At 57.7% G+C, this 27502-nt stretch overlaps 2 protein-coding genes across 2 annotated transcripts; both read right to left on the bottom strand.

Annotated features, from left to right (window-relative positions):
* Positions 1–77: 77 nt before the first annotated feature.
* Positions 78–20575, bottom strand: KMT2B (lysine methyltransferase 2B; the record flags this gene model as incomplete). Its single annotated transcript, XM_082676414.1, has 37 exons — positions 78–902; positions 993–1122; positions 1241–1324; positions 1442–1549; positions 1854–2031; positions 2136–2210; positions 2295–2432; positions 5383–5492; positions 5570–5659; positions 5746–7042; positions 7126–7353; positions 8421–8581; positions 8683–8761; positions 8839–8959; positions 9204–9362; positions 10098–10235; positions 10316–10407; positions 10503–10618; positions 11222–11295; positions 11429–11533; positions 11619–11708; positions 11783–11967; positions 12140–12253; positions 12750–12867; positions 13339–13434; positions 13534–13680; positions 13802–13915; positions 14057–14155; positions 14436–14530; positions 14831–15109; positions 15340–15395; positions 15557–15836; positions 16121–16271; positions 16366–16479; positions 16714–18731; positions 18969–19041; positions 20207–20575. The coding sequence occupies 37 exons, from the start codon at positions 20573–20575 to the stop codon at positions 627–629; spliced, it is 8157 nt and encodes a 2718-aa protein (XP_082532540.1). The 3' UTR covers positions 78–626.
* A 1190-nt stretch (positions 20576–21765) lies between these two features.
* ZBTB32 (zinc finger and BTB domain containing 32) lies at positions 21766–24031 on the bottom strand. Its single transcript, XM_082677956.1, has 5 exons — positions 23115–24031; positions 22785–22858; positions 22600–22668; positions 22312–22476; positions 21766–22126 (listed from the first exon to the last, which is right to left on the bottom strand). The coding sequence occupies exons 1-5, from the start codon at positions 23999–24001 to the stop codon at positions 21843–21845; spliced, it is 1479 nt and encodes a 492-aa protein (XP_082534082.1). The 5' UTR covers positions 24002–24031; the 3' UTR covers positions 21766–21842.
* Positions 24032–27502: the final 3471 nt, after the last annotated feature.

The following is a 27502-nucleotide window of genomic DNA, read 5'->3' on the forward strand; positions in this document are numbered from 1 at the left end:
GGGCCAAAACCCAGCAGACATCCTCTCACTCCCCTCCCCATTCAGGGAATGGGCCAATCCCACCACACACACAAGACCAGATGTGGGTTACCTCTGGGCAACCGGGGTCCCCTCTGAGAAATGGCCCTGCTACCCTTGGGAGGGTTCATCTATAGGGACCCATCTGAGTTCTAACTTGGAATAGGTGTTACATTTATGCTCTGAGCCTTAACAGACCCCCACAGTTTACTTCTAATTCTGAACGATGCCCTCTCGCCTCCCCTGGCTCAGGATGAGTGTGGGGCGCAGAGGAACAGAAGCTCCTACCTGCCCCCAGCACCATACAAATGGAAGACCACCATTCCAAACATTGACAGACTTTATTGTGGGGGGTTCCCACCTGGGATCCCACCCTCTTAAATAAAAAAGTGCATAGAAAAGAAGGGATTTAGAAACTTTTGTACAATATCTACATCCTGGGCCCCCAGGGAAAGAAGGGGGCGATTGCTGGGTGGGCTGGAGGGGTGGAGGCAGGGCCCTTGCCACCTGCATGCCCACATCCACCCTGAACACGAGGGTGGGGTGAGATGCTCTGGGAGAGACGAGGGGCAAGATGGCAGCGGGGGGCGTGGCAGGCAGCCACAGCTTCAGTTAAGGAACCGACGGCAGCGCTTGGCGCCACAGTTGCAGGGCAGCTTGTTGCTGGCATCCTCAATGGGAAACTTGTAGTCATAGGTGAGCTCCTCGCCACGCAGGATGCGGCGCAGGGCAAAGATGACGATGTGCTTCTGGCCCTCCACGTGGATGACTCGAGAGAAGCAATTGGGCTCACACGAGTGGTTGATGAAGCGGGCGGCATTGCCATGCATGGTGGCATCCACCACATCAAAGTCATCCATGCGGAACATGTAGCACCCAATGCCCTACAGGGATAGGGTGGGGCAGTCAGGGGCTCTGTTCCCGTGGACCACACTGTTTCACCCGTCTCATTCCCACGGCCTGGCAGAGCCTACCTTCCCATCATAGAACTTCTCCCGCTTGTCAGTCAGCACAGAGCGAATGACAATACCAGAGTACTCAATGACCATCTCGCCAGCATCAATGTTGCGTTTACAGAACAGGCCCCGCCCGTGGATGGCAGATCTGCAGGGTTGCATGGGCAAGGGGGAGGTCAGGGGCCAGGGGGACAGAACCAAGGTAGTCCCACACTAGGGCACCTGTCCATCCACCCAAGGGGCATCCTCCCCCCAACCCCACTGACCTGTAGACACCCACAGCCTCTTTGGATGTCTTCTTGAGGTGGCGAAAGCGCATGGCCATGGGCAGCTCCAGACTGGTGGCGCGTCTGGTGGGGGACGGCAGCGTCACACAGGTTGGTACCCAGGAATGACCTCTCTTGCCCCGATCACCCTCTTTTGGACCTTTCCAGACCATCCCCAGTACCCTGGCCTGCCCTCCATACCTGGTTGACCTGAGCTGCACCTCATCCTCTTCCTCGTCACAGGTGGCTCCCTCAGGGAGCACCCGGTGCTGGGAGGCCAGGAAGTTGAACATGTCAAAGGTGCACTTCCTGCAGGTGGGAGGGAGGAAAGGAAGGCGGTTCATAGCCATTCTTTCAAGAAGATGCTACCCATATATTCTTTGGCCTGGGCCTGCTGCTGGTAGGGTAGGAGCAATACTGCTACTACTGAAGACACAGCAAACGGGGAACAGATGAGGTTCATTCTTCTGATGTGAACTCTAGGAATAACTTCTGGAGTGGCCTAGTATCTTCTCCTCAGACCTCAGTTTCTAATCTGTAAAGACTTAATTCCCACCCTTGAGAACTCCTACAGGGCTACCCCGACTCAGGTATCACACCCCAGACCTCTCACCGGAGATAGACCTCAGCGCGGGCTGCCCCATGGGGATTCAGGGGTGGCTCCTCCTGGCCCTCTCCCTGCTGGTGGTAGCGGAATTTATAGTGCTGGCAGCGCTGAGCTCCGGGCAGTTGCTCTGCCAGGAAGATGACAGCATCGTGGTGGATGCCCAGGAGCCTTGCCCCACTCATTCCTGGGGAGAGTCAAAAGTGAGGACACGTAAGTCACGTCGGAGGCCCATCCTGCCAACAGGGAGTCATCCCGGCCCCCAGCATCCCTGTGAAACCCCTCAGTTACCACTAAAGGAGAGATGTCTGAGCCGGGCATGCCCTCGGGCCTCTTGCACCTTCTCAATCAGAATTCTCCATGCCCCTGGGGAGAGGGCAGGGCCAGAGCTGTCAGGATGGTGTTCTATGGGACACCTTCCCTCCCTGTCAATGCTACTCCCAAACTCACCCTCCAAGCTCTCGGCCTCCACGCTGAACCCATCCTCACTGCTGATCTCGAAACGCAGGTGTGGGCCAGCCCGTTTAGGGGCCTGGTTCTCTTTGTCCTCTGGGGATGGAGGCTCTTCCTCAGAGCTTGAAGCCTCACCTGGTCCCAAGGAGCAGATCAGAGTTGGTGAGGATCACCCCTCCTGGTTCCCCTCTGCCCTTCCTTCCTGCCCGCATATAAGCACAGTTGCTGGGTCTGAGGGCCTTCCTCCTGCAATATTTGCCCAGTGAACCCTATAGAATGGACATTATTTTTTCTAAAGGGCCTACAGTCTCTTGACTGCAGGACATGCTTACGGCTCACTCAAACTCAGTCTACCGTAAATGCCAATCTATTCCTCATTTTTCTGCATCTCACACAAAATTTAAAATACTGGAGAACTACTATATTTTGCACATGTATTTTTCTTATGTGTACCACGTTGCTGTAAAGATTACCAATATATTATTATAAAGGCCCATACTCACAGAATCAAGTATACGTACACTATGATGGATTTCTCAGGGGCTAAAAATTTTAAAGCTAGAACAGATAGGACTAGCTGACACAGGTGAGGTGGATGTGAGAGAAAAGGGGGGGTCAAGGACAATTCTTGAGGTGTGGATCCTGAACAACTGGAAGGATAAAATGGTCACTGAGTGAGATGGTGAAGGTGAGGGAGAAACGAGTTTGGGGTCAAGGTCAAGAACTCAGTTTGGAACATGCTGAGCCTGAGATTCCTCTTAGAAAACCTCCCCTTTCAACTTGCTTGTGGAGATGGCGAACAGGCAGCAGGATATAAGAGCCTGGCTAGTGATTTGGGGGCTATCAGAATTAGAGATGGGGTTTAGAGTCAGGAAGTTAGACAAGAGCACTCGGGAGTGAGTGGAGATTAGAGAAGTCAAGGCCAGAGCCTGGGACACACCAAAGCTGACAGGCTGGGGCAGTGAGGAGGCACAGCCAGAGGTGAGGAGAGGGCTGGGGTGCTGGAAGCCAGGAAAGGAAATGCTTCAAGGAGGGAGGGATCAGCACACCAAATGCTGCTACTGGCTCAAGCAGGATGTGGACTGAGGCCTGACCATTGTACCTGGGTTGAGTGGGGTGGGGGGCATACGTTTGAGTGGAGCATACTTTAGGAGGGGCAGGAGTCACATGGCCACACTTTCTCCCCACAGAACTGCTCTGGGCCAACCTGCCTATATGCCCTTCCAGCCCTAAGCAAGACTCTAAACCTAACTCTTGCTGTGTGTCCCACATCATCCTTGGGCCTCGCAATGCCCTAGGGTCCACCTCTGACTTCTGCCACCTTTCCCCATCCTCACTTCCATTCTGTTCCCTGAGCACAACCACAGAGGCCTCGCCTGGGCACACTCTCACTTTCTTCTTTCTCATGGTGCTCCTCCTAAGCTAGAATGCGCTTGTTAATTATGCATCTGTTTCCTCTAGCAAAATGTGGTCTGGTCCCTATGGGCAGGGACCTGTCTGTCATGGTCACTGCCATATCCCCATGCCATCTCCGACCCCCGGAAGTAGCCTTTCAGTAAAACAGTCTCAGTCTACTTCATTCCATTTCCACACTCAGCAGCTTAGCTCTACATAATGAGAAAATCCACACATCAGGACAGGACTTGGGGCCACAAGGAATTCCGAGCCTCAGTCTGCTCAATTATCAGCTTACTCGGCTGTAGCCTACTCCCTCTCCCACTGCCCTCCATGACCAACAGAGCACTGCCCTTCCAGCTTCACTGAGTCCATCAGCCAGAACTGCTCCACGTGCCCCCATCCTGCATACTGATGTCTCGTATCTCTGCAAGTACAGGCATAACTCGGAGATACTGCAGGTTCAATTCCAGACCACGGCAACAGAGCGAATATTGCAATAAAGTGAGTCGCACAAATCTTTTAGTTTCCCAGTGCATATACAAGTTATGTTTATACTATACTATAGTCTAGTAAGTGTGCAACAGCATTATGTCTAAAAAAACAATGTACATACCTTAATTAAAAAATACTTTACTGCTAAAAAAATGCTAAACATTGTGAGCCTTCAGGGAGTTGTAATCTTTTTGCGAGAGTAACAGCAAAGATCACTGATCACAGATCGCCGTAACAAATAATGAAACAGTTTGAAGTATTAAGAAAATTACCAAAGTGTGACACAGAGACACAAAGTGAGCAAATACTGCTGGAAACATGACGCTGATAGACTTGCTCCATGCAGGGTTTCCAAAAACCTTCCATTTGTAAAAAACGTGACAAAGCAAAGGGCAATAAAACGAGGTATGCCTGTACACCTTCCTCATGTCCTTCCCTCCACCTCAGGGGTCTCTTATGCAAACCTGACCACTATGTCTCCTCCCACCTCCTTTTCCATCCACGAGTCCCCTTCACCCTCATCCTTGCTTTTGCTGTCACAGCCCTCACACCAAACCCCTCTGAGCTGCTCCCCCCAACCCCCAACCCCCACCCCAGACTCTTAACTGAGCTTTTTGGCAAGGTGCCCGGCTGCTGTTCTGGCTTCCTCGGCAAACACTGTCTTCGGTTCTGGACTCTGACACAACATCCTCCCTACCCTGTGCCATCTGCCCAGACAGTACACCAACCCTAGACCCCACATGCCTGGTGTTCTCTGTGGCAGTTGGGACTGCTGACCACTCCCTTCCCTAAGCCTCTGGGACACCACCCTCCTCTGATCTCCTTCCCACTGTTCTTGTCTTTCCTCTGGGTCCTAGGTGGGCTCCATCCTCTGTGGATGATCCCCAGAACTTCATCTCTGGCTTTACTAGGTACCTAACCTCTGACCCTGGTGCACTAGCTCCTGAAGCCCTTCCTTGGGCTCTTGGGCACACTGAACAGGCATGTGTCTGTTTCTGACACAGGCCATAAGCTCCCAAGGGTGTCTCTGTAACTCTAACATCCAGCCCAGGCTCGTACCCAGGTAGTTGTGCAATGTGCAACACCCAGTGCGTTGTGTGTGTTTTTTTTAAGTGGACCAGTTCTGTATCTGTGAGTTACTCAGCTGAGACAAGCGCCAGGAAGGACGCAGTGAGAGGAAAAGGCTGGCCCCTACCTGAGTAGTGGTGCCACTGGGACTCAAGCAGCAGGTCAGAGGGACCATCGGGGGCCCGGGGAGGACCACCTTCTGGAAGTGGCAGCAGAGGGGACCGGTCCTGGAGGGGCCTGTGAGGAGAGACCTGTCAGAAGGAGGAAGCGGCAGAGGTTCCAGAGCCTCCAGGGAAAGGAGGCTGGCCACTCACCTCGGGCTTTCCCCCCAGGTGGGCTCCCCAGGTTCATCCAGGTCGAGAACTCCACGCACAGTGGGCGTTTTCATCCTCACTCGGCTAAACCTGGTGCGGAGTGGACGGTGAGAAGGCTGAGCTGCCTTCTCCTGCCCACCCTTCTCCCACTCCGCAGCCTGGGCACGCTCACTCACCCGCTGCCACAAAGCCCTGGACCCTGCTGGGGGTCCTCCGAGGACTCTCCATCTTCCTCCAGCCGGGGAGTTTTGCTTGGGGGAGGTGCTGGTGGGGAACGGCCAGAGAAGGTGGACACCCTTTTGACACGGATGGCCTGGCGGGGTGGGCTGGGGGGCCCACTGCTCAACACCAGCGTCAGTGGAGGGGGGGGTGGGGGAGGGGCAGGGCGGACCACCCCTACTACTGGCAACACACCCAGCAGGGGTCCTGGGGGCAGAGTCCAGGAAGCAGGGGCCGTGGGGGGGATGGGAGGGGGCAGAGGTGGTTGCTTCACTGGGGGTGAGACAGGTTCACCCTCCCCTGCCATCTTTACGAACACCTGCCCCAGCTTGTTGACCAGGATGATCTTGGATGTGGCAGGTTTGGGGGGCTCGGGGGCAGGGCCCAGGCTCAATACCCGGACCCCTGGGGCCCCAGGGAGCCAGGCAAACGTCCGGGTGGGGTCAGCTGGGCTAGGGGGCAGGCCCTGAGGGGGCTGGCTGCCATTGGCCAAGGGAGGTGCTGGGGGGAGTGGCTCCTCTCTAGGCCCAGCGCCCCCCTCCCCAGGCCCCCCTAAGTTCTTCAACACGAAATCCACAATTTCTGACGGCAAGTCCTCGGGAGGTCGAGCCCTGTCCCCTGCAGCCCCGATGACCCCAGCCCGGCCTGCTCCTGGCCCTGAAGGTGGAGTTCCCTGGCCCCGAGGCTGCTGGACTGCCTCGGCCTCACTGTCGGTACCATCATCCACTCCGTCCAGCTGTTCAATGCGGGGGGCTCCAGGGAGGGCTCCAGGGGCCAGGGCAGGGCCAGACACCACAGTCACAGGGAAGTGGACGTAGCGGGGGGTGGGGCTGGCCTCCTCCTCCGAGCTGTCCCCTGGGCCCCCGTGGCTGCTCCCCACCGCCCCTGCAGCCACAATCTCTTCCTGGAAGGGCTCAGTCCCCAGCAGGCTGGCCGCGAAGTCCAGGTCAGCAGCACTCAGTCCTGACACCACCTCCATGTCCTCAAAGTCTGGGCCCAGGTCTTCAGGGGGTGGTGGAGGAGATGGGGCCCGGCCAGGGGGAGCCAGCTCCCCTGAGGTAGGTGTGAGGGCTCTAACGACTGAGGTAGGAGGGGGCACCCTGAGCTGAGGAGAGGTTCTGAGAGGGGGAGAGGCCCGCCGTGATGGTGGCAGCCTGGAAGCCAGGGGGCTGGGACGACGGGAGCGTCTTGGGGGAGCTGGGAAGTCCGGGTCTCCCACCGTAGGGATGTGGTGGGTCAGAGAAGATGGGCTTCCTGTAGGGAGAAGGGTCAGGGTCAGCCAGGAGCTCCTGCCTCACCCTGCCCCACCCCTCTCCCAGACACTCCCAGGTACTCACCAGGGGAGGGCAGGGGTCCAAAGGAGACACCCCCCAAGGGCCTCCGGGATGGTGAGTAGTTGGGCACTTTGATTCGAGCCCCCGAGAAGGAGCGGGGGGCTGGAGGTGGGGCGCTGCTTGGATCCGGCCGAAGTGGGGGGTCCTGGTTCTCAACGGGTGAGTGGTGCTCAGGAGCTCTAGGGATAAGGGCACCTGTATCTGGTGGGGGGTCCACATGATCTGGGGGCTCTGAAGAGGCAAAAGAATGGCATCATGGGTGGCAGGGGCTCTTTGTGAAAGCCTCCCTTCACATACCCTTTGTTCTTCTGAACCAACCGCACCTTCTCTGCCTGGCACCTGAGCTGGGGACAAGGTGCATGGGTTCCCAGTCATCACCCAGGTCCCAAACCCCTCTGTGGCTTCTGCAAAACCTCCATACACACCTGGGTCCGAGTTCCTTTGTGACCCCTCCTCACCCATCCTTTGCCATCTCCCCACTTCCTGGCTGCCTACTGCTCTCTGATTCAGGCCCCACACAGGGCACTGCCCTCTCTCCAGCACGGCCAGTCCTACCTGCTCTGCACATCCCTGCCACATCAAATGCATCCACCCCGTCCTGGTGCTTGCGGCTCCCCATTACCTGGCTCCACCCAATCTGTGCAAGCTGATCTCTGCTGCCTCCTCCCAACGCTTCCTTGTTTCCAGCCAGGATGGCTGTACCCTCCTCCCCTCTCTACCCTGTGTCATGCTCCAACCCAGAACAAACACCTCACCTACAAGCGCAATCCAAATCTCCTCCTCCTCCCATTCGGCCCACGAGGACCTCTCCCCTACCTATCTCCAAGCCCGTTTTTGCTTTGTGCCATCCAGCGCTCAGCTACATCCCTCAGTGCTAGCACAGGTGGGAAGGTGCCAGTTTGGGAAATGAGCAGATTTAGGTTTGAATCCTGGCTCTACCACTAGGTCACTGTGGAGAGCTACTGCCCTCTTTGAGCTGTACAGAGGAGCTCACACCTTTCTCAAAGGGCTGCGGGAAGCATCACATGAGCACGCAGCCCCAAGTCAGGTGGCCATAAATGCTCCCTGCATTTGTGCACAAGCAGGTAGCATGGCACTCTCTCCTGGGAGACGCTGAGCACAGCCCCCGCACACTCTGCGCAGCCATTAAGTCATCTCAAACTACCGCCATTACAGCAAGTGGCACAATGGCAAGCATCCTGGGGTTTCCTTAGGGCACAAGGAGAATAGGGTTGGTGGGTAACTGTTTGGGGAGGGCAGCACTCAGGGAAGAAAATGAAGGAGTTCCAAGGCTGTACCTGAGGAAGGGGCGGGGCTGTGCACAATGGTCTGGTTCTCCTCTGCCGCCTCCAGGTGAACCGGCTCTTCCCTCGGCCCCCATGGCCGATACTCCAGAATTCGACACCGATACCAGCAGCGCCGCCGAGCATCTACTGTGCTCCAGTACAGACGGGAGCACCTGACGGGTGGGCGTGTGGGACAAGAGGGTCAGGACAACTTAGGAAACAAGATCCAGTCCTGGAGACCTCCAGCCCCACCAATGTCCCTTGGGCTGCTCACTGGTAGCCAATGGGGAAGAGCCGTCCTTCGCAGTCTGAGAGGTCAGAGAGAGTGCCCAAGGAGTCGATTCGGATGGAGCCTATGGTGCAGAGGAGAGATCAGGAGGGTGGGCCCAGGCAGGGTCAGGAAGACCAGGGTAGAGAGCAAGCTGCTTACCAATGAGCACATTGATGGCATCAGGTTCAAGCCCTGTCAAGAACTTTCGCTTGAAGTTGATACCCTCAAAGTCCACATAGACTCGGCGGAGAACATCAAAACCGTCAGGGGTCACGATCTCCTGGGAGGGGGGTGGCAAATGGGGTTGCTGGATTGGTGGCAGGTGAGGGGGATGTGAGGGAAGGCTCTGGAGGCAGAGACTGGTCAGTCAGGGGCTTGACTAAAGGACTGGGGGCAGAGGGTAAGGGAACAAGGAAGAGACACTGAGAGGCAGCTGGGGCCAGGCCTGAGGGGCTACGGAGCTCCCTGAGTGGAAGAGGAAGAGAGTGCAGTGGGGAGCTGTCTCCCCCAGGGTGCGGGCCCACCTTGCCATCCAGCAGGTCTGTGTGTTTCTGGCAGAAAACTTTCTTGTCATCCTGGAAGATGCAGTAGCTGGCCCGGGCACACATGAAGTGGAAGTTGCTGAGGCAGGAGGAAAGGCAGCAGCCCACCGTGGCTCCAGGCTTCAGGCAGAGCTCACAGCGCTGTGGGGGGAAGGGGCTGCTAAAGGGGGAAGCCAGTGACCCGAGCCAGAGCCTGACACTCAGCATCGTTGTCCTTGAGACTCTGCTTGGGCCCCTGCCTAGCCCAGCACCTCACCAAGCAAAGGCACTCACCAAACATTACCTCTCCCCTAGCTGCATCCAGGGCCAGGTACACATCAAAACTGTTTCAGACTGTTTGATACGGAATTGCAATAGGAAGAAGAATAACAAGAGCTAAGGCTGAGAGTGGCATTTACCTTACCATCTTCCTCATGCTGTTCTAGCATGGAACCTGTATTATTTCATTTAATCTTCACATCTGCCCTCCGTAGTACGTCTCTCTATCATCTTTCTGAGGGTGAGCTGGAGACGTTCTACAGTACCTGACTCAGGTTTGAAACTGGTAAGGGGGATTCTAACTCAGGCTACATCTCACCTCATAGGGATGTAATAAGAGCTAAATGCCACACTGTATGGAAAGCATCCAGCACAGGTTTAATCAACAAGATTCAACAGACTAACTTTTAGTCTCCCAGGCTTCAGGCCCATATTATGGCCAGAGAGCACAAACAGGAAAAGAGCTGCTGTCACTGCAGCACCACAGTGCTGGGACAACCAAGAAAGGTACTAGGACCAGCAGTGGAAGGACAAGCTGTGGCAGAGACTAAACAAGAGCTGTCTCCGAGTGGAGGAGAGCCCCGAGGACTGCCCACCTCTCCAGGCCCGTGCCCTCACCATCTGCCTCCCTCGAGCCACAGCAGCGTGCACGTTCTTGAGGGAGCCGTCATTTTCTTCGAACACTTCGGCTGACCAGATGGCACAGTTGACGTGTGTCCACTCATTCTGCCCGATGTACAGAAGCCGCCCTGCCTCCTGGGGACAGAGGAGGGTGGCAGGAGGGGAGGACCCGGAGACCAGACCCCACAGCCTGGGCTTCATGCAGTAGCCCTCACCTTAGAGTCTGCATCCCCATATTTGAGGCACAGCGCACACTGACGGGGGTCCTCCAGGTGTGAGAAAGCAGCTGAATCCTTGCCTTGGAAAGCTGGAAGGGGTGTGGGAAGGAAGGTCCAAGAATGAGGACCTGGAGCCTGGCCCACCAACCAGGGGATCTGGCTTCCAGCCCCAATTTCCCAGTACCTGTTGAGGGATCCCCTGGAGGCTGCCCTGATTCTGGGGTCTCTGGTTCCTGCTGCCTCCACTGAGCGTAGACATGGTCCAGGGAAGGGGGCAACACGGCATTGGGGAGGACTCCGCTGTGGACAGGCAGGGTCAGCCTCTGACATGTCTCTTAACAGGGGGTGGGGGATGCACTGGGGCCCACCCACAGTATCAGCCTGAACATGCCATGACACCCTCTGTCCTCTCTCTACGTGGAATTTCTCTCAGTCTCCCAAACAAGCCAGGCCCTCTCATGCCACCTTTGGCCCACGAAACACTGTCCCTCATGCCCGGAATACTTTTCCTCCACTTCTCAGCTTGGATGTCATCTCTCCGGAAAGCCTCAGGCCCTAGGCTCCTAGGCAGGCGCCTCCTCTGGGCTCCCACAGCCCCTGGGTCTCCCCATCAGTGCCCTGACTGTCTGGGTCATCAGTGCCTGCCCAACCTCCCAAACATGGCTCGCCCACTGCTGTCCCCAACACTGCCTTGCATAAAGTAGAACCGAAGTACAAGTTAACTACACAATCTGAGTCTCTGCTCGTCTAGAACCACTGGGGACTCTCATGCTGGTTCCACCACCCTCCAGACCCTAACCCTGTTCCTCGTCTATTCTCAGTCCAGCTTGCCCCTGGATTCCTAGGTGCCCTTGCCTTTGCCCTCACTCCCTGGTTCCCCTCCTGCTACCCAGCCTCGCTCACTTGGGCAGCCGGGTACTCCGTCGCCAGTACTTGGGGTCGTGGGCGTCGAACCAGCCGAACGCAGACTCTAGCAGCTGGGGAGCAGGTTAACAGGATGAGAAGAACTGGCTTCCTCAGGAGAGCTGGCCGGGGCAGGGTCTAAAGGACCCACTCTCTCCTCCCCACTACCATACTAGCTACCCTCCAGGCATCCCCCAAAGAGCTCACCTTCAGTAGGAGCCCCTTCGTCTGGCCTCCAGCCCGGCGCTCCGGCGTCTCTCCTTCTTCCGAGTGCCTCATCAGGATGCCTACCACATCCTCCATGAAGCTGTGCTGTAAGGGGGTTTGTCAGGACTCGAGCCTCGACCCCAATCCTCTCCTCCTGGCACCCACCTGTTCCTCTCAGTGTCCCACTCACCACGGACTTGTAGTGGCCATCCTCAAAGCGCTGGCTCACAGCGTGCAGATCACAGGGCCCTGGGTGCAGTTGCTTTCCATCCTGCCCACACTGCAAAGAGGGGAAGTCAGCAGGGCTCGTGCTGGGCCTAGGCCCACCCCGTCCTGCCACCTGGGCCCCCAGACCTGGGTGCACAGCAGCAGTGGGCCTGCCACCTTGGAGCTCAGCAGGCCCTGGAGCACCTGGCGCAGGCCCCCCTGCAGGGCCCCACTCAGGGCCTCTCGCCAGCGGGGGTGCGTGGCCCCAGCACATGGCCCACAGGTGTACAGCACCGAGTCTGGCAGCCCCGAAAGGATCTCATAGTCTTCATCTAGAACAGCCAGGGCAGGAAAGGAAAAAATGGTTTAGGGAGATGTGAGGGCTTTCAGCAGCCCCCAGATCACCAAGAACATTCAGCCCTGTCCCCTGAGGGCCTGTGGTGAAGGGTAGAACAGGGATCCCCAAAGGACTGAGGCCACCCCCCAGGTAATCCACCCACTCACCTGAGAGCCCCTCACACTTCGCGTGCACCCAGTGGTCACACTGGGCGCACTGCATCATCTTGCTCTCGTAGTCGTTGTCTTCATAGCAGCGTGTGCAGATCGGGCAGTAGTTTCCTGGAGCGAGAGGGAAGAAGAGACAAGTCAGAGGGGCTGGTGCCACTGGCTGCCCCTCAGAGCCCCTGTCCAGAGGCCAGCCATCCCTTGACTGCTGCAGGAGCTGCCTCTATCATGCCCCACTTGGGTCCCTACCATTCCCCAAAAGCTGGCTGAGGATAAGGCTGTTTTTCTAACTCTGCAGCCCCAAGGCCTCACAAAGTAAAGAGCTTTGCTAAACATGCTGCCTGAGTAAATGAGGAAGCCCAGGTCTTCAAAGAGCTCAGTGGAGACTTGAGGTTCCAGGAGGCATCTCAGGGACCACCACAAGGGTGGGCTCCACGCCCTCCACTCCCATTGCCCTCAGTGGGAGAGTACTCTGAGTGGAAGGAAAGGCTCCATAGTTAGAAGAGAGTAGAAAGCCACTAGAGAAGAGTATCTGTTCCAACTGCTTGTCTAGGAACCTGGCCCACTCCCCGGTGGCCCCCGGGGCCCCGGTCCCCTGCCAGGTCCCCACCTTTCTCATAGAGCTGGGTGCACCTGGGGCAGAGGCTGTAATCTCCCGACCACTCGACGTCCCAGTTCTTGCCTGGAGTCGCCCCACAGCTCTTACAGCGCACGCAGGCTGAGCAGATCTGGGAGGGCAGGGCGACATTAGGGGGAAAGCCAGACACCGGGCTGGAGCAGTGCGAAGCGGGGATGGGCAAAGAGGAGGCAGGAGACAGATGAGGAAGGATGGGTAAGAGGAGAAAAAGTGTGCAGGAGAGGCGAAGAGGAGGAGGAAGGGAGAAGGAAAGAAGCAGGGCAGGAGAGAAATGAAGTGGGGAGATCGGTAGAGTGAGACGGAAGAGATTAGGCTAGAGCAGGAGGGGGCTGTGAGCTGGGGGCCGTGGAATGCATGAGCCCATAAAACCATTACATACAAATTCTGCACATAAATCTTGTCTACGTGAAATTCTTGAAGAGGACGTGTGATGTTTATCAAACTCTCAGAAGGACCTCCACCCTTCCCCGCCTCCTGAGAACCCTCGCCTAGAGCATGTCTGGGGGTGGTGTGCGGCATTAATCAGAACTCCAAAGTAAGGGGTGGGGGCCTCATCTCTCACCCAGTGGCGCCGTTTGCGTGTGGCCCGGGTTGGGTAGCTGGGCCCCAGGCAGGCTGGGTGGTAAGCATGGCGGCAGCGCTCGCACTCCAGGAGGTGCTGTTGGATGTTGAAGAAAGACAGCAATGGCAGAACCTACTGGCACAGGGATACCCCTTCTCTTTCATGCCTCCACTGCCATGGCCCTCGTGCCCGAACCTTGGATCCCCGGCCTTTGCGCCCGCAGACATGGCAGAACTTGCAGCGGCGGCAGCACCAAGCGTCATGATGTTGGGGCAGGGGCCGCTCGGCCTCCTCCAGGCAGAATGGGTGGAAAGGGTCACAGCAGACTTGGCAGAACACCAGCTGGGGTGGGGAGACGGAACGACAGGCAGAGTGTGAGGCCAGAAGGCCAGGGAACGTGACCCTGTGGAGAGGGCCCAAGAAACCAGACTTGGGGGGCTGTGAAAGAAGGCAGGGGTCCAACCTCATGCAGGCCTTTGCTGGCACACAGCAAGCACACCATCGGTGGTCCCCCTGGCACGGAGGTGAGTACGCTCAGGCCGCCCATCAGCCACACGTTCTCCAGATCACAATCCTCCTGAGGGAGGAGAAGACAAGGGGTCAGAGAGCAGCCAGGAACACAAGCCAGACCCAACCTTAAAGCCCTGGTTTCTCACTCATGATTAACAAGTTTCTTCCCACCGTAGTCCCCACCACCCTCCCCTGCTCCATGCCGTACCTTAAAATCCACACGAACCCGGTGCACGCCATCAGGGGACTTTTGTTTTCCAGTCCAGCCATTGGGAAAAGAGACAAAAGGGCCAGGGGCCAAAGCGTCCTAGGGAAGATGGTGGTGCTCAGAGTGCTGCCAGCCCCACCCTTTACCAACTTTTCTCCTCACCGCCCTCTCCTCCAGCCTTCCCAACCCTGCCTTTTGCCCAGATCCTACTTGGCCTTCCAGAAGGATAGGCCTGCTTCACCCCCTCAGGACCTGTCCTCTGGCGTGGACACACCACGGCACTCAGGTGAGCCTGTTACCCTGACTTGCCAGGAAGCTCCTTGGGATGGAGCCATGCCTTCCACAGGACTCGGGGTTCTTGGTGTGGGGTTATGCTGACCTTGTCCAGGCGCCTTCGGGCCTTGAGCTGCAACACAGGCTGCAGGGTGGGTTTGCGGGGCCGACTCTGCTCCTCTGGTTCTGGTACTGGCAGCTCTAGGCAGGACACATAAGCGGTGAGGTTTCCCCCTCCTCTCTGCCCCATTCCCCCTCCTCTACAACCCCCAATTGTTACCTGGATCCCCAGGGCCTTCTTTAACTAGACAAGGTCCACTAGGATGACTTGGGCCTTGTTCAGCAGGCTACTGAAAACCTCCTGCACCCGTCCTCCCTGTCCACTAAAACCACCCCCCTTCTCTACACTGAGACCGACAAAGCCCTGGGTCTGGGAGTCCTGACGCTTCCACACAAAAGACACAGGACTGACTGACAGAGGAAGCAACAAACAATTCGCACCATTCTCTCGGGGGGTCCGACGCCGAGGAGCAGGGGGACCCCCGGGCTCTGAGTCATCCGAGTCCTCGAAGATATCATAGGAGGGTCGCTGTTTGACGCAGCGCCGGGCTGACTTGCGCTGCAGTAGGAGGGAGTCCTGCTCCTCGGGCCCCGGGGGGGCCACCACCTCCTCCCGGGGCCCCCCAGCTCCCGCCCCCCGGCGTGGGCCTGGAGGACCAGGGGAGGCCTCAGGAGATTCATCGGAATCCCAGGGCAACAGCGTCTTCACTATCGTCCGGCCTGTGGGAACAGGGGACTTAGTAGGATCTGAGCTCAGCCAGGGACATGGGACACTGGGATGGAGAAAAGCCAGAAAAAAGTGGGGCAGAAGCGAACAAGCACACAATGGAAAAGAAAAGAAAGGTGGTGGACTGCAAAGGTATGGGGAGGAGAGCAAAGAAGACATGGTTTCCTCCGTACCACGAATCTCAGTAAGATTGTGTAAAGAAATGCTCCTCAAACCTCGTTACCTTTTTTGGCCAGCCGTTCCATCTTGCGAGCCTCTATCTTGTCACACTTCCGGTATCTGGGGAGGGGAGCAGCACGTCACCAGGGTAGGGGACTGGTGGTCTGGGGGAAGAGAGGAAGCTCTCCACAAGGATGCCAATCCCACTGCTCTGCTGGGGCAGGAAGCCTGGGTAACTGACAACCACGGGTGGGAATGGAGGCGGCACCCCAGCTACTCACACACAGCACTGCTTCTTGGTGTTGGGGCCCCCAAACTTGGGCTTGTCCAGGCAGTTGACACAGGACCCACAGTCCTGCACACGCAGGCAGCCCCGACAGTGTCCACACCGTGCCATCCGCATCTTCTTGCCATGATGGGAGGGCAGTGAGCGCCGGGGTGCATGTGCCAGGGTCCCTCCAGACCCCGCAGGCTCTGAGTCTCCCCCAGGCCCTGTTGGCTCCACCTTTCCCCGCCGGGACCGAGATGGGACACTCTCAGTCTCAGATGCTGACGACGTATCTAGTGCAGTGGAGAGGCCGGGATGGAGCCACAAAGCCACCAGGAGTTCTACCTCATTTCCCTAACCTCCCCTAGATTCCATACAACTGGCCTTCTGGTCCCCACTTTCCCACAGTGCTCCCATTCCAGGTGCTCCCAAATCTGCTCTAAGACCTAGCACTCCAACCCACTTGCCACCTGGCCCCAAGCACCCGACTCAGCTGCCATTCTCCCAGGTTCCTGATGCCTTCACTTGCCCCCAAACTTGACACAGCTGTCAAATTTCCCAACATGCCCGCCCCTACCCTCCGTGGCGAGGTCCTGCCGATCCCGGAGAGGGAGAGCACTGAGGCGGGGGACGTCTTCGGGTACCATGGCCCGGGCCTGACCAAGGGCCACAGCAGCGTGACGGCAGACATGTTTGATGCGGGGGCCTTGCACAGGGGACTCGGGGCCCTGGGGGGAGGAGAAAGCAGGAACATATGTGGAGCACTGCCCCTTGTGGCCCCGCAACCAGCCTTCTTCAGAGGGCCTTCTTCCCACTCCATACCGACGGTCTCTCTCTCTTAGTTTCCATCGATTCATCTTCAGACCTGACAGAACCTCTGTCTGGGATCTGCTTGACAGCCCCCACGACTTCCTCCATCTGCCCTCCAGGGCTTGACTGGTGGGGGAATAAACAGGGTCAGAGGCTAGAGAGCGAGAAAAAATGGGGCCAGGAGACTAGCACTGGGGAGGGATGGGACCAGGGAAGGAACACAGGAAGCTGGGGGACAGGGGAAGGACTGGCTCTGAAGGTTCCCTGCAATGCTGGAGGGTGTCTAGGGAGGGAACGAGGTTCAGGGGTTGCAGAGAATTGAGGCTGGGTGCAGGGGCATGGCCCAAGTACCACGCTCACCGGCATCAAAGACGCCACCTTCTGCTGCTGCTGCTGGTCGATCTTGATTAGCTGCACCTTGGCTCTCTTGAGGAGGCTGAACATTTTCTCCTCCACACCAGACAGCGGTAAGGAACCCAGGCCTGCAGTCCGGGCCTTTTCCAGTGGTGGCGGCTGCTGCGGTGGCGGCGGCTGCAGCTGTAACTGCGGCTGTAGTTGTGACTGCTGTGGTGGTAGCGCTGGAGGCAGCAGCTGGGTGTGCAAGGCCTGTACGGGCTGCTGCAGCTGAGCCTGAGGCTGCTGCCCACTGCTTGGAGCTGGAGCCCCAGGAGGCGGCACCTCAGCCTTAACAGGAGTGGCGACCACAGGGGCAAATCGAGGCAAGCTGAGGTGGTTCGTGCGGCCCACTGCCCGCGGCTCAGGCTCAGCTGGAGAGTCATCGGCGGGAGGCGGCTCTGGCTCAGGGGCTTCAGGGGCCCCAAGAGGAGTAGTAAGCACCGATTCGTAGATCTTCAGGTGGGCTTCGCTTGGGGTAAACTGAGGGGCCCGAAGGAGCAGGGGCCTCCGGGACGGAGTGACGGGTGCAGGAAGCGGGGGTGGGGCCGGTGGAGGAGCAGGGGGAGGAGGGGGCAGTTCCCGGGTCAGTGAGGTCCAGCGAAATGTGGGTTCCCTTAGGATGGACCGTCGCTTCTCAGGGAGTGGGGCTGGGGTAGGTGGAGGAGTTGGGGCACGCGGTGGAGACGGGGCTGGCGCTGGTTCCTGTGGTGCGAGTGGGGAGGTGGCAACAGGAGGCCGTAGAGTAGGTGAGACCTCCACCTTTGAGGGTTTGGGCGGGTCTTCATCCATAAATCGCCGGGGCGTCTTGATGACACGGGAAGAGCGGGCACTCACCACGGGCATGATAAACTGCCGGATGTTCTTCAGAAAGGTGGTACTTTTGGGGGCCACAGTGGGGCTGTCTTCCAGAGGGCCTCCTGTGGTGGTGCTGGGGACTGGAGTGGGAGGAGAGGTGCCCTCTGGCCCTGCCCGAGCAGCTTCCCGCTCTGCCCGCTGGCTGGGAGTCAGGGGAGGCCGGCCCCTCTTCCTGGAGCATGTAGCTGGGACCACGGGAGGAGGGGATTCTGCCTGCTCCTCTGGGGCAGGAGGTGGTGGAGGGGATGGTGGGGGCGGAGGAGACACTGGGGGTGGTGGAGGGCAAAGTGGGGATGGAGGAGATGTTGAGCGGGGTGGGAGGGAAGGGGGAGGTGGAGGGGCTGGAGGAGTCAGGGGTGGTGACGGCAGCTTCGCCTCTTCCTTTTCCTCAGCCGGCACCATCTCTTCCTCGGCTACAGCTCGCTCTTCCTTCTCTTCCTCCTCCTCCTTGTCTTTCGCTTCTTTCTCCTCCTCTCCGTCCTCCTCCAGCTTCTGCTCCTTCCTCCAGCAGGGGCCCTCTCCCTGTCCAGACCCAACTCTTCCTTGAGTGGCATCCTGCCAGCTTTCTTCATGTTGATCTTGACCCTGACCTGATTCAAGTCCCAAGGACAATTGTCCCATCTTCACTTTTTTGGCCTTTGAAACAAACTTGATCACGAGGGGGAGCCCGCCTCGGCCTCGGCCCCTGCCTCCACGGCCTCCTCGCCCAGACTGTCCTCCACGCTTGGGGGTCCCAGGTCCTGGGCCGGGCCCCTCCTTGCACTTCCAGCTGCCAGTTCGGTGTTTTACTGGAACAACAGGAGGTGGGGGCTCAGGTTTGGGGATTGTCACAGCTGCTTCTGCCACCACTACTGCTTGTTGCTTCTTCCTGCAGGGGCCTGCTGACCGTCCTGGGGGCCGCCCCCGAGACCGACGGGGGGTGGAGGACTCACATGCCCGGCTCCGGGGGGCTGGGGGTGCCTGGGCCCGCCGGAGAAGTTCAGTCAGTGCCTGCACCATCCGTTCTGTGCCCTCCTCACCCCGTTTCCGGGCAGGAGTCTTTGGGGGGGTAGGAGCCACATCTGCTAGGCGAGGAGGCGGAAGGGGGGTCGTCTTATGCTTGCGGCCCCGACCTCGGGGGGCTCGACCTAAAAGGAGAATAGGTGTGGGGAGATGGGTCAAGGTAGCCCTGCAGACTGAGGGACTCCAGGAGGGCAGGGACTAAGTCTTGTCTGTTTCCCCGACAGCCCAGCCTAGCTTGAGCTTTGAACACAGAACACACTTGGTAACTGATGAAGACTCTAGTTGAACAGGGAAGAGCTGACACGAAAAGCAAGAATAACATTCTTGTAAAGCTATAGAGGTAGAGTTTCCCCATCACTCACCTCGCTGGGATCGGAGCGCAGAGCGCAGGGAACTGGGGGCCACATCTTCATCTGAATGAAAACCCTGAAACTCCTGATTTAGGGGACCAGGGGTGGAGGGGAGAAACAGCAGTCAGTGCCAAAGCCCTCGTTTCATGTGAGACTCAGGTTCCGAGGAATATCCCCAGCTTCCCCCTTAACGTATCCCTATTTACAAAAGAACTAAAAAGACTGGAAAGCAAGGGGAAAAGAAAAGACGGTCTCCTCCTAGGGATGGAGGCAGAGGATATTTTGAACCTGCACCCCATTCCAGACCACACCAGCACAGCCATCAGTGGTTCACTGGTTCAAAGGGAACAGAAGAGGGTCGCCTCAGATGAGGCAGTAGGCACTACCCTCAGATTCCCTCATTCTCCAACTGAGAAAAAAGTGGAACCTCTGCTTATACCCTCTCGGGCTGTAGTTTCTTCCTCAGTGAAAATGGGAATTGGGGCACCCAAGCAGGGTGTGTGTTTGTGTGTGTGTGTGTGTGTGTGTGTGTGTGTGTATGTGTGTGTGTATCAAGCGGTTTATCATATTATAATCTGCCCTGAGTCCTGAGGTGGCTACAAACTGTCCTAAGTAATAAAACGCACACTTTCCTGCCTTTTCTGAGAGACTGGTGATAAATCCTGAATTGAACTCAGACCTGCTAGAGTGCCCAGTCTCATCCTGCATTCCATTTCTCTTCAACCTGTGCCCCCAAGAGGAAGACCTCCACCATTTTACCCTCTCTCCACTTTAAGTCAGAAAAAGAATTGGGGCGCTGGTGAAATCAGGGATGTGCCGGAGGTTATGCGGCCGGGCGGGGCAGCCTGCAGGTAAGAGCCCAGAGAGCCCTAGCCTGGGTCCACTCGAGCCACGCTGCTGCTGTCAACCACCGGTTGGGCGTGCAGTCCCCACAGCCTCCTAGCCCAAACCTCTCCTGCCCTGGATTTGCCAACTACCAAGAAGGATCAGCCCAAGACACTTCAGCAGGACCTGCCTCGGGCCCAAGTGCCCAGCTGCAGCCCGGGCTTCTCTATCCACTTTCAGAGGCCTCTTCCTCCGACAGCTCCCGTGCAGCCTACCTCCTCCCATGCCTATTTCCAGGGCCCTTTCCCTCCTCAGGAGGCCTTGAGGACCACGCTTCCCCACGCCACTCCTCGGGGCCACACAGACCCCTGGAAGCCCCCCACCTCCGCCCCGCCCGGCGATGGGGACGCCTCCGACTGCCTCACCTCATCGTCGGACTCCCCGTCACTGCTCTCCTCCTCCAGCAGGCAGTCCCGGCTCGGGCCCCAGCCCCAGCCCCGGCCCCGGCCCCGGCCCCGACCCCGCTGAATGCGCGGGCCGGCCCACAGGCGGCGGAGCCGGCGCAGGCCCCGGCGGAGCCCCAGCAAACGGAGCAGGGCCGTGTCCTCCCCGGGCTCGGCTCCGCCCGGCCCCGCCGCGCCGCCGCCGCGCCGCAGAGCTACCCGCACTCTTTCGGCCCCGCTGCCCCGTCCGCCGCGGCCCCCGCCCCCGCCAGAGCCCCGCGGCCGGCCCGGGAAGCGGCCCCGCGCGGAGCCAGGCCCGGGGCAACTGCCGCCGCCCGCCGCTGCCGCCATCTTGGCACCGTGAGAGGGGCCGGGGAGGCGGGGGGAGGGGCGGCCCGTAAGCAGGGCCGGGGGGGAGGGGAGCAGAGGAGGGGCGGGGCGGCGGCGGCTCACGACAACCACCAGCGCCGCCGCGGGGTCGCCGGGAGCCGGGGGCTGGGCCGGCCGCGCGCGGGGCACCACGGGAGCGGGAGTCCGAGACCTGCCGGCCGTCACCCTTAGACCGCATCTGAAGAGCATAGACTCCCGCGTCGCGGCGGGAGAGGATGAGGCGCAGGGCCCTCTGGGAAATGTAGTTCGAGCGCCTCGCTCCTTCCTGGCGAGCTAGGGCCGCGAGAGCTGGGACCATGGGGTCCTGACCCGACCCAGAAAGCGATCTCCGGGGCCACCGGGAGATGTGGTTCTTGACCCAGACTCCTCCCATTGTTCTTGTCGAGGCCAGCGGCCCGTGTGAACTACCACTCCCAGAGTGCGGTGGGCCTCGGACCCTGGGAACACCAGAGACACTGGAAAATGAAGTTCGGTACTGCAGGAGGCGTGGGCTGGGTAAGGGGCGGCGGCAAAAGATTAGTCTCAGTTCGGAGCTAAACCCGGCAGCCGTTTCGTACAGCCTGGAGGGAGGATGCTGGAGAGGCTGCGGCCTTTCGGCTCTTGTGCTAGGAAAGGAGGAGGGTGGCCGAAAGCAGGGCGGAGCACGCGTTCCTCTCGAGCCCCCGGCTGGAGGCCCAGACTCAGACTCCGCGCGCAGTTGCTTGCTGTGGAAGGGACGGGTAACTTGGGTTCTGACAGCCTCCCCACACAGGGCTTGCTGCTAAGTCGGCCTGGACGCCGAGTCCTCGCGGCCCTCTGCCTCTGGGGGAGGAGAGGGAGCCCCGGGAGACGGAGGAGGTGGCCGCCGCGATGAACCACCAGGGGCCGCTACAGGACTAGGGGCAAGGCTGTCCCCCGCCCGCAGGCTAAAGTCCGGACTCGGCTTTCTGGTCCCGAGAGGAGGGCACAGGAAACTCTTTATTTTGGTGATGAACCGCCAGTCCCCGCACAGTTAACCTTCACTCGTGCACACTTCACTGCCCTCACCCCACACGGGCTCGCTGGCCCAGGTTTCTGTGGCCCGCGGTCATCTGGGAGAGGGCTCTTGGCGCCCTTGCTGCGACGCTTCTTGGAGCAGAGTTTGCTAGGCGGCCGTAGCCGCGGTGCGAGGTCAGAAGCCTAGCAGGCCCGCCGGCCCATCTTTCATTCTGTACGCTTGGCTGAAGCCAAAGAAGCTACTGACACCCTGTCAGGTGGTTGAGGAAGGGGGCCTACAAGGAGAGGTCGAGGCCCGAGATGGCCTCGAGGAGGAGGAGGAGGAGTAGAGGAAGGTGGAGCGAATGGTCCATCCCGGCGGGAGCTGGCTGGGCGAGTGGCCGCGCATGTGCGTCTGCATGGAAGCCAGGCTGGGGCAGCCGGCCTGGCACAGAGGGCAGCGGTAGGGTGCGGCCCCATGCGTCCGCAGGTGCTTGGTCATGGCTGAGAAGTCCCGGGAGCGCTGGGGACAGAGGCTACAGGAGAAGGGCTTCTCTCCTAGGGCAAGTGGAGGGGAAGACCCATGAAGGAAAGAGGAAAGGAGCGAAGGCTGGCCTGGGGTAGATTGGGGCAATTGGGCAAGGTCGTTGTGGGGGAGCCAGACACTCAGAGAGGGACTTAGGAGCGGGCCCACTGGAGTTTGGAAGGAGGTAGACAATTCACACAGGGCAGGGTGCCCATACCTGTGTGGACACGGTAGTGCGTCTCCATCTGGTGTTTGAGTGAAAACCTCTTTCCACAGACAGAACAAGAATAGGGCCGAGACCGAGCAGGAGGGGGTGGGGGAGGGTGTTGGTGAGATGGGTGGCTTGCTGTGCCCACATGACCCACACAGGTTGCAAGTTCACCTGTGGCGACAAAAGGCAAAGGAGGGCAGGGCTGGGAACCCCAGAGCCGGATCACTGGAACACTCAGGCAAGACATCAGGGGCTACAGTGGGGCTGAGGCAAAAGTGCCCTCACCCTACTCACCTGTGTGCCTCTGATCAGACTCTTCCATCTCCCCAGGGCTGAGCTGTGTGGGGCCCTGGGGGAGGGAACCTGAAGGGAGCAGAGTGAAGTAGGGGCTCTGCTCAGGCTGGACTCCTGGAGCCCCAGCCTCAGCCCCAGCTGAGAGAACATGTTACAGGGTGCATGCAGGGCAATGAGGGGCTTACCTGGGGTGGGGCTGCAGGAGGCCAACTGGTTCTGGCTCCAGAGGCCTTTGTGGAGGCTCAGGGACAGTGGGATCCTGGGAGTGGGATGGGGAAGAGTTACAGCTTCGGCTACACCTGGGATCCTGGCCAATTCCTTTCTGGAGAGGGAGGTGTCATGAGTCCTCAGGGGCTGGGCTTTGGGTTTCCCTGTGGTGGGAGCTTCTTGTCCTTTCCCCAGCTCAGGAAATGTATAGTAGAGATAAGAGATGTGGTGCCCTTCCACCCTTCACTGCTGCCTCTCCTAAGCCACTCCCTCCCAGCCGGAGGTCTTCCGTAGGCCCTTCAACTCACCTCTGGTCCCGAGGCCAGACCTCCTGCTGGGCTGCAGTCATGGGGGTGCTATGGGAGAAGGGAGTGCCATATCTGGGCGGCAACAGCAGGATGCTCCACAGGGCAGGCTGGCCCTCCCCCAACCAAGGGGCCTCAGCCCACCAGGGCCTAGGGGTGATGCCGGTTTGGAGGGAACCTGGTGGGGGAAGGGGGCCAGGGAACTCCCGCAGACTTTCCTCAGAGCCCCCTGGACTGTCCCTCACCCACATGATCACTTCTTGCTTCCCATCTACTCCTCCGCGGCCAACAGGGGATTGGTTGAGTTTCTCCTCTGGTCTCATCTGCTCCCCTTGCTCCTCCAGAGTTGCCTCTGCCATCTCAGGGCTCTCTCTTGGTGGCCTGTGCCTGTGCAACGTCTCTTGTTCTTTCCCACCAGCTCTAACAAACTTCTGTGGTCTCTGCTTCTCTCCAAAGCCCCGCACTCCTCTCATAGAATCCCTTGTGGGTTTCTCTGGCTCCTCCTGTTGTTCCTTCAGCCCTGGACCCAGCTCTTCTCTGGCCGTATCTCTTCGAGCCCTCATGCATGCCTCTTCCAGGGACTGCACCCCTAACTCTCTGGCTGCCTCCTCAAGGGGCCCCAGTTCCCCAGGTTGCAGCTCTAGGCTCTCCCCATAAACAAAGTGCAGAAGTTGGGCAAAGGTGGAAGGGCTGATGCCTTTCACCAGAGCCCAGCAACCCCTGCGACCCAGTTGCTGGCTCACACCTGCCAGCACCAGGCTGTGGGCAGGGAACTCCTGGCTCCCCACTGTGATCAGGGTATCACATAGTGCTGGCCGGAGCCTGGCTGCTAGCCGTACCAGCCGATCAGAGCCATAGGGACTAGGCAGTCTTGTTGGGGACGTGGGCATTGTGCCTTGCCTGGGTACCAATCTCAGAGGTTCTGAGAGAAGGGCCACACTGTGGGGTCCACGGTGAAAAGGGGAGGCAGGAACAGCATATTCTCAAGCCTGTGGAGGTGAGGGGAGAAAGAGTGAATTGCTGGTTCTGAATCAGGGCTCTCTGTCCTGCATGGAACAGATAACCTGACCCGAGAGAGGACCTGAGCTTATCTAGAATCATAGCAGGGGCCAGGGGTGGAGGTGGGGTGGTGGGAGAATGGAAATTAGACCAAATTCAGGACTTAAAGAGCAAGGACCAGACAGCTAAGAACTATCTCAAGTAGTGGATTTAAGGCTAGTATAGATGGGTCCTGCCAGTTGGCAATGTCTGACTTAAAGGATAGCAAACACTGATACTTCTGCTTCTCCAAGCTCCTCTGCAGGGAAAGACCTCGGAGTAGGTCAGGCTCTCCTCATTCCAGACAAGAAGATCACCACAAAACCCAGTCAGCCCTGGAAGTTAGGGATGGAGCAAGACACAGCTTCATGGGTGAGGTTAGAAAGCTAGTGTGTCCTCCCCCTGCAAGCCCATCATTTGGAGCTGAGGGTCCCGAGAGGAAGAAAGGGCAGCAAGACAGGGGTCGTAACTGCAGGAGGGCAGGCTCTAAGGCATCAATCAATCATCTCCCTGAGGACGAAACTTCTAGAACCCATCCTCAGAGAAGGAACTGGAAGAGACCAAAGGCTCCCATGCAGTGAGATAAGAGAGCAGGTCAGAAGCCACAGGAGAGAAGGCTCCTCATCTGAAGATGGAGAGACTTTGGAGAAGGCTTTGACCCTTGAGGAAGCCAGAGAAAGGGAAATGGGAACTATAGAGGGAGAGGCTATTTCCTCTCAAGATTAGGATAAGGAGACGGTTCAATTTTGTTTTTCATAAGCCAAAAGTGAAGAACAGAAGGACAGAACCGAACAAGGCAGAAATTTATCACACATCAAAACCACCACATTGGCTTTTAAGAAAACTGGGAACCCAGATATAAAGAGACGCACCTAAGTGTTGCAGTGCCCAGCAGGCATATTCCTAGGTGTGGGCTCACCATGAGTACGGACCCCATAGGAGGGGGGATTACTAGTTGGACACTTCACGGAGAGGGCTACAGGCTGGCAGGAAGTGGACAGAAAGGGGTGTAGTGGGAGGAAAGTCTCAGCTGGGGAGAAGCAGCCACTCACCGGTTGTAGCTTCCTCCTGGACACCGCATGCTCTGAACTGCTGTTGGGGCTCCTGGGCACCCCCACCCTGGAGCTAGCCCCGCCCCTGACCTCACAGTCATCCATTGGGTGTCCCAAGTATCAGTCTGCCACAGTCCTCCAAGGGGTGTGGTTTTATACCCCTGGCTGTGCTTCACTCCTCCAGGAGAGACCACTCTCCCCTCCAGAGCCCTGGCATTCTGCCTCCTAACCTCCTGTCTCATTTCATTTGTGAACCCCTAGTCAAAGAAGTGTATCTAAAGCAATAAGAACTTTGGGATAATCAGACCTGCGTTTGAGTCTCATCTCTGCCATTTACTAGTTGAGTCACCTTGGGCAAGTCACCTCTCTGAGCCTCAGTTAACTCATCCATGAAATAGGGATAACCTCTGCTTACCTCATTTGGAGGTGGGGTGAAGATGAAATGACATGATGTATGTGAAAGTGGTTTCTCGGTACATAGCATCATTCAAATAGTATTAGTTCTGTTTCTTAGAGGTGTCAGTAGATCTCTAGCAGCTGGAAGCTCTTTCTACTACCTCAAAAGTAAAAAGGACTGAAACATCTGCATTCTAAGGAGAGAGTGAAGGAGGGCCAAAAGCATGCCTCCTCCTCCCTCTCTCTGACTTGGTACTAGGAAGCCTCAACTGCTCTGTGGGAATGACCCCTGTCATCTGGGACATCACTGGGGACTGGGTGTGTGAGTGACTCAGATCCTCCCATCAGGCTCTGATGGGGGCAACCCCAGGAAGGGCCTGTGGTGGTCTTCGAAGAGAAAAACTCCTTTTCTTGGGTTGATGACAAATGACATTTCTCTGAAATCAGGACTCCGAGGTTTCTTTGACTTCCTGCCCAGGGGGTGAAGTTCCTCAGAGATTTCCCCTCTTTTCACACTTTAGCACTCCTTAACCTGGGGAAAAGATGAGCTCTGAGAGACTCAAATTTCTTTCTCTGTTTCTTACTATTTCATTATTCCTCGTCCTGTGATAGAATTTTCATTCACAGAACAAGTGCTGCTAAATCGCTTATGATATGTGCCTAATAAATAACTGGAAGGTTAACGAGTCAGGCACTGGTGGGCTGCTCTGGTGACAAGACACAGTCTGGTTCCCCCTCGGCTTCTCTCTTAGATTCTGGTCCCCTCCTAGACTCAAATATTATGTCTCTAAAACTCCTGTTTCACCTTTTGGCTCCAGGACCCCCGAATGTTCAGACCATCCTTCTACTCTCTCTCCAGACCTAATATGCCTTCCCTCTATCTCTCATTCTAGCTTGGGTGCAAACGGATGTTAATCCCTCCTAGATCAGACAGGGTGTGCCAATGGGTGGGGCTAGTGGAGGGGCAATAATAGTGTGGGGAGAGGGGAAGATGAGTCAGAGTGAAAGGGAAAATGCAAATGGGCAAGCTGTATTCATTTGCTACTCTGGTCGTTAAATATTTTCCATTTCTGAGCTTTCTAACTCCTCACACCACCACACCCAGGGACTCATTAGATACCCATATAAAAGACGCTTGATTTGGACACAGAAATGCACCAATCCCTGACATGTAGGTATACAGAGGGAAACATCCTTCCTCCAATACAGAAATACACACTCCCTGAGGATATGGGATAAGTGAGGAAAGCCATGAAGGAGAAACCCCAAGTGTAGGTATAGGGGTCTGGAAGATTACATCATCACCCAGTGGAGTAGAGTCCCCTCACCTCCCAGGCCTACATCATGTGCCCATGACTCGGCTCCCCTACCGGTGGTTGCCCACTGATGTTCAAAAGAGTTGGAGGCTGTGCTCAAAGGGCAGCATCCTCTTATGCAGTTGACAGGGAGTGCCAACGGGCTCTCAGGAAACCTAAAAGTGAGGGCAAGGGGCAAGGGGACTCTCCATTCAGTGAACAAAAGCCCCCAAGATTGGGAAACCCCATCTTTCCTCCCACTTGGTGTCTACCCCCTTCTAAGGATATCCCTTTAGAGACTGCCTCCTTAGAGGTATCTCTAGGGCCCTCTACACCGCAGCCCTTCTTCCTTCCTACATTCTTGACATTCTTGACTGCACAGTCCAAACCACCTTGCACTGAGCAGTGATAGCAGAAGCAGAAGCAAATAGCACTTTGACTTGGAAAGGTAGGGACACTGCTGACTCTTTCTCTCTCTCTCTCTCTCTCTCTCTCTCTCTCTCTTTTTGGCTGCATGGCATGCAAAACTTCCCTGACCAGGGATCGAACCCGTGCCCCCTGCATTGGAAGCCCGGAGTCCTAACCACTGGACCACCAGGGAAGTGTTGTG

Source organism: Grampus griseus (assembly GCF_964374135.1).
Source record: "Grampus griseus genome assembly, chromosome: 19".
Taxonomy (NCBI): domain Eukaryota; kingdom Metazoa; phylum Chordata; class Mammalia; order Artiodactyla; family Delphinidae; genus Grampus; species Grampus griseus.